This window comes from Grammomys surdaster, unplaced genomic scaffold (assembly GCF_004785775.1).
Source record: "Grammomys surdaster isolate TR1022 unplaced genomic scaffold, NIH_TR_1.0 125688, whole genome shotgun sequence".
NCBI lineage: Eukaryota > Metazoa > Chordata > Mammalia > Rodentia > Muridae > Grammomys > Grammomys surdaster.
Window position 1 is genome coordinate 1,727,062 of NW_021620524.1, and position 5,406 is coordinate 1,732,467.

General features: G+C 50.3%; 1 protein-coding gene across 4 annotated transcripts in view; it reads left to right on the forward strand.

Moving 5' to 3' along the window:
- The first annotated feature begins 1,147 nt into the window (after positions 1 to 1,147).
- Slc38a10 (solute carrier family 38 member 10) overlaps positions 1,148 to 5,406 on the forward strand; it is a 50,607-nt gene continuing 46,348 nt past the window's right edge. For all 4 annotated transcript variants that reach the window (XM_028787839.1, XM_028787840.1, XM_028787841.1 and 1 more), the window contains exons 1-2: positions 1,148 to 1,246; positions 4,526 to 4,643. In XM_028787839.1, the coding sequence (XP_028643672.1) occupies positions 1,148 to 1,246; positions 4,526 to 4,643 (217 nt within the window). The remainder of the gene's footprint in view (positions 1,247 to 4,525; positions 4,644 to 5,406) is intronic.

Below are 5,406 nucleotides of genomic sequence, written 5' to 3' on the forward strand. Positions count from 1 at the left end.
TCGAAGATGCATGATCTTGCACGGGCCTCAAATTGTTTTCTAGAAGAGCCCCTTTAGGCAGCTTTAAGTTCCTCCTCGCATGTACAGCTTTGGCCTCCTGGAATTATTTTGGGGTCTTTCTCAGACCTCAGGTCCCTATACATTCATTCACTGCCATTAAGGCCACTGCCAGGCACCAGTAATCCATGCGTTCTCTTTTCTCTAGTCTCCTCAATGTCCATTACTCCAGGAAGAATTCTCATTAGTCCTTCAAGTACAGAAGCCACCGTCTCTTGAAATCCTAGATTTCCCTCGTCCCTCCTTTTTAACTTTCCTTAGCTTTTTTCATACTAGGGCAGTAGATTATTTTCACCCACTTTGGGTACCAGACACATCCCCATGCTCCCTCCTACAGGCTGTGTGACTTTGCTGAGTCTCTGAACCTCCCGGTGTCCGATGATTTATTTATTTGTAAAACGTAAGTGCTAATTTGGGCCCAATAAGTTGGCATTCAGTCTAGACAGGTCCTCCAATCGTGATCCAAAATCCTTCCTGTGGGCAAGGACCTGAAAATTAACCCTCAAGAGCCCACTCCTCACCCGAAAGTTAGTTCTTCCCTTCCTCTCTTGTTCTTCCGGCTTGAGGCTGGACCCCTGCAAAACACTCCTCTTCCAGCGGCCGCAGTCACCAGACTAAGCCTGGAACCCAGAACACAGGTTGCGGCCCCGCCCTGATTCAGACCCCGCCCCACACCCTGCCGTCCTGCCCCCACATACCTCTTATTGGCTAAAGTTACGCCTAGCTCCGCCTCGGGGTCGCACCCAAACCACGCCTCCTCGGGCATACACATCCGCTTCTTGTTGGCTGGCGTCCCGCCTCATCCCGCCCTTGATACCGTCACTTCCTTGCAGAGTACACTCCGAAGGCGGAAGTTTGTGTGCCGGAGGCAGCGAAGCGGAGCTGAGGTGTTGCTAGCGTTGCCTGCGGCGCTTCCGGGTCTCTGCTTCAGTCTCGGGAGGCGGAGGCGGGAACCTGGGACCATGGCTGTGAGGCTGCTGCGGAGCCTGGCAGGGTCTGGAGGCTGACCTCGCGACGCCAGTCTGCGGGCTTCCTGCTCCAGGTTTAGGGTTATCTAGGGTCGCGCTGTCCCGGCCCCTAGACCCTCAAAATGACCGCCGCCTCCACCTCCAAGTGGGGGCTGATCACAAACGTCGTAAACAGCATCGTAGGAGTCAGCGTACTCACCATGCCTTTCTGCTTCAAACAGGTGAGTCGGGGACGCGGGGGCATCGGTTTGAAGTGCTCCGCTGGTGGGAAGAGTGTGTGAGCCTGGCGGTTAGGGAAGAGACCCAGGCAACGTCCACGAAGCAAGTCCGTGGTCTGGATCTGATGGCTCCGCGTCTACTAACACCGAAGGAAGGGCACAGAGAACGATAAGTTAGCGGATTGGAAGTGTTTTTGTTACTCCGACCGACTGCACGGAAACATGCCGGTCCTCAGCTTCGGCTACCATCAGGGCTTAATCCAGATGATTTAAAGCGTTCGTTTGGTCTGATCTGTGTATGTGTCACTGCAGTTAGAAAAGCAGGCATACAACAAAGTTTGGTGTTACTCACAGTGTTGAATGCCACATGAAAAGATGGTCATTTCTACGTGGCTCTGTTGAATCTACCAATGCTTTGCGGAAGCAGATGGAAACGTCAAATTGGGTAATGACTCTCCTAACAAAGGAAGTGGTGGGGCTCCCCGTCACTCATCCTTGCCACGTGTGCTGCTGTCCTGTGCAATTGAGACAGTGGGATCTTAAGGCAAAGACCACTCCTCCTACCCGATGACACCCAGGAGGTGAGGTGGAAGGTTGATCCGTGATAGACATTTGGAAGTGAAAATGTTTTTTTCATAATATTAGACTAACAACTACTTTGCGTGTTTTATGGTTCACGTCTCAAGGCTAAAAATAGGAAACACGTTTTTGTAATCAAGGAGTTTTTGATCCTCTCTACATCCTCTCCTGATTGGGAACGGGTCTAGGGCTCCTAGGTGGGGTATTTGATATGGTTGATAGATGTAGGCAAAGGGACAGAGCTAGATCCTGTGGGGTGACATCTGTGTTGTTGAGTTGTTGGGGGATGGTTTTGGTTGTTTTTGGAGTGCCTACGTGTCCCAGTGTCCATGGAAACTGCCTGCCAGTAGAACTGCGTCCTGGGACTTGAGTGTTAGCTGGTTTCAAATCTCCAAATGAACTCTGTCATCTTTGCTGCCTGTCTGCGGAGTTGCAACTGACTCTTTATTGGAGTCTGTCATAGATGACTGGGAAGTTAGCTGTTTGGGCTCAGGTGGTTGAGCAGTTTCTAGATTGGAGCATTGCTGTGCTCGGGTGCTAGGCCTCTGGGAGAGCAGATGGAGGTGAGCCAGGTGGCGATGATGTGCTTGGGACAAGCTTGGAAGGACTTGGAACTCAGTGTGCAAGGGAGACTAGAAGCAGTCCCTTCCTATCACTGGATTCTTACCTCCTCCAGGAACCTTGGGGCAGAGCCGTCTGAGTCCAGCAGAGGATTGGGGAACGTCTTAGTGTTCAGTGGGAGCTAAGGAAACTTTGGGTTTAGGGTTAGTTTGTTTAGTGATTCTGGCAATTAAATAGGAGAAACATTTTATTGTTATTTAGCGTGTGAAAAACTGCATATACTTTAAATGCACTCTCGATGAATTTTCATGAGGTAAAGGAACATACGTACCTTGCTGTACACTGAGGGATCCCATAATGCTGGCACACTTACCAGTTGTTGCTGCCCACCAGAAGGCTACCACCCATTGCTTGATTGTGCCAGAGGTTGGTGTGGCCTGGTTTGACTGGAGGAGGTGGAAACACGGTGTGTAGGAATCAACATGTGGTTGATATGCTATGTGGATAGACCTGTGTTCCTTTGGGGGATACACAGATCCTACCGTGTGTGTGTGTGTGTGTGTGTGTGTGCTGGCCAGCACAGGTGTTAGATGTTCAAGTGCATCCTGTCCTATGCAGTGTTTGGTATCACGGGTCTTTGGACCATTCTGGTGAGAGTTTGATGTTATGTTGTGGTTTGCTTTTTTATATTGATAAGCCTTATTTGTTTACTTACTTTGAACAGTTTTAGCTTTCTAGTGAACTGAGTAGAAAATACCCCCATGTCCCTCCTCTCTACTTCCATTTTGGCATCACACTGTTCTATTTTGTTTTATTTGTGTATTTATTGTAGTGCTGAAGCTCTAATTCCAGGCAAACATAACAGTCTACTGCTGAACTACATCTTCAAAGTACTAGTGTCTTTTTTTTCTTTTCTTTCTTTCTTTTTTTTTTTTTTTGGAGACACACTCTTACTATATAGCCTTGGCTGGCCTGGAACTCATCATGTAGACCAGACCAGGATGGCCTTGAACCCACAGCGATGCACCTGCCTTTGTCTTTTGAATACTAGGATCAGAGTATGTGTACCATCATGCCTGGTGCAAACCACTGACGCCTTAATTGCCAGAATTATTGAGGAGCAGTTTACACCCAACAAAATGTAGCTGCTTTAGGGTGTGGTCCCTTGGGTTTTGATGTATGTGTACAGTGTGTGGCTACTGTGGTCAGAACATGGAAGGGCTTTGTTATCCCTAAAAGTCACCTCTGCCCCTCTGTTATCAACAGCTCTCCCTTCCTCAGCCCTTTGACTTGTTGCCGTGGCCCAGCTACCACTCTCTCCTAAACGTTCTGTACCTGGTAGCACACAGTAACCTGCCTGCATGCTCCTTTTCTGCAGCATGGTGCCTCTGTGCCATTGAACCTTGATACTACTTCTTTGCTTGGTTGGACTAGAGTTGATTTTCTAGTCGCCTTTGGAAGGCCATTGAAGTTCTTTCTTTTTGTTGGGTTATGGCTAAGCCCACTTGTAAATGGTTTGTGCATAGGCATTTCATTTCTGATGGAGGAAGACCTAAGAGTAGTTGCAGGGTCTCATGGCCAACACCTGTTTAATTTGTAAGTAAGGCACGCAGCGTTCCTAATCCTTCCAGACTATGTTCACCACATAGGGCTATTGAGAAAGGTGGTTAAAGATGCTGCATGTGAGGTGTGTGTAAGGGGTGTGGGATGGAGGCTGATAGCCTCACCCCATAGACTGAGGACTTGCAAGACCCTTTTAAAACAAAACTCAAAGATCCTGCTTCTCTCTCTCCTTTTTTTCTTCTTCTTCTTTTTTTTTTTTTTTGGTTTTTCGAGGCAGGGTTTCTCTGTGTAGCCCTGGCTGTCCTGGAACTCACTCTGTAGACCAGGCTGGCCTTAAACTCAGAAATCCGCCTCCCTCTGCCTCCCAAGTGCTGGGATTAAAGGCATGCGCCACCACTGCCCAGCAAGGATCTTGCTTCTATTTCAGGGAAATATCACTTTGAGGTGTCACCCATAGGAGGTCAGTGGAAACAGATGGGGCATGAGGGCCTGCATGAGCCCCTGGGCTGTGCATGTATGAAGTGGGGACTCAAAGAAGGTCTGGTTTTATAAATGTTTCTTCTTCTCTCTATCCTACAGTGTGGCATTGTCCTGGGGGCCCTGCTCCTGGTCTTCTGCTCCTGGATGACACACCAGTCTTGCATGTTCTTGGTGAAGTCCGCCAGCCTGAGCAAGAGGAGAACCTATGCTGGCCTGGGTAAGACCTGACTTTCAGAATGTGGATGGACCCAAGGCCCCTGTCCATGAAGTGGGTGCTCTTGTGGCGGGGAAAGAAGGGGCTAGCGTCATATTTCTCTTGTTTAGCTCTTGTTCTTCTATTCTTCTCAAGGAGTTGTGTGGAGTGCAGTGTTATTCAGTGTTAATGCCTGCTGAGTGTAGTGGTGTGCGCCTGTTACCCAGCACTGTGGTGTGTGGCTGTGACCCAGCACTGTGGTGTGCGCCTGTGACCCAGCACTGTGGTGTGTGCCTGTGACCCAGCACTGTGGTGTGTGCCTGTGACCCAGCACTGTGGTGTGCAGCTGTGACCCAGCACTGCGGTGTGCACCTGTAACCCAACACTGCGGTGTGCGCCTGTGACCCAGCACTGTGGTGTGCGCCTGTGACCCAGCACTGTGGTGTGCGCCTGTGACCCAGCACTGTGGTGTGCGCCTGTGACCCAGCACTGTGGTGTGCAGCCTGTGACCCAGCACTGTGGTGTGCGCCTGTGACCCAGCACTGTGGTGTGCGCCTGTGACCCAGCACTGTGGTGTGCAGCCTGTGACCCTGCACTGTGGTGTGCGCCTATAACCCTGCACTGTGGTGTGCACCTGTAACCCAGCACTGCGGTGTGAGTCTGTAACCCAGCACTGTGGTGTGTGCCTGTGACCCAGCACTGTGGTGTGCTCCTGTAACCCAGCACTGCGGTGTGCACCTGTAACCCAGCACTGTGGTGTGTGCCTGTGACCCAGCACTGTGGTGTG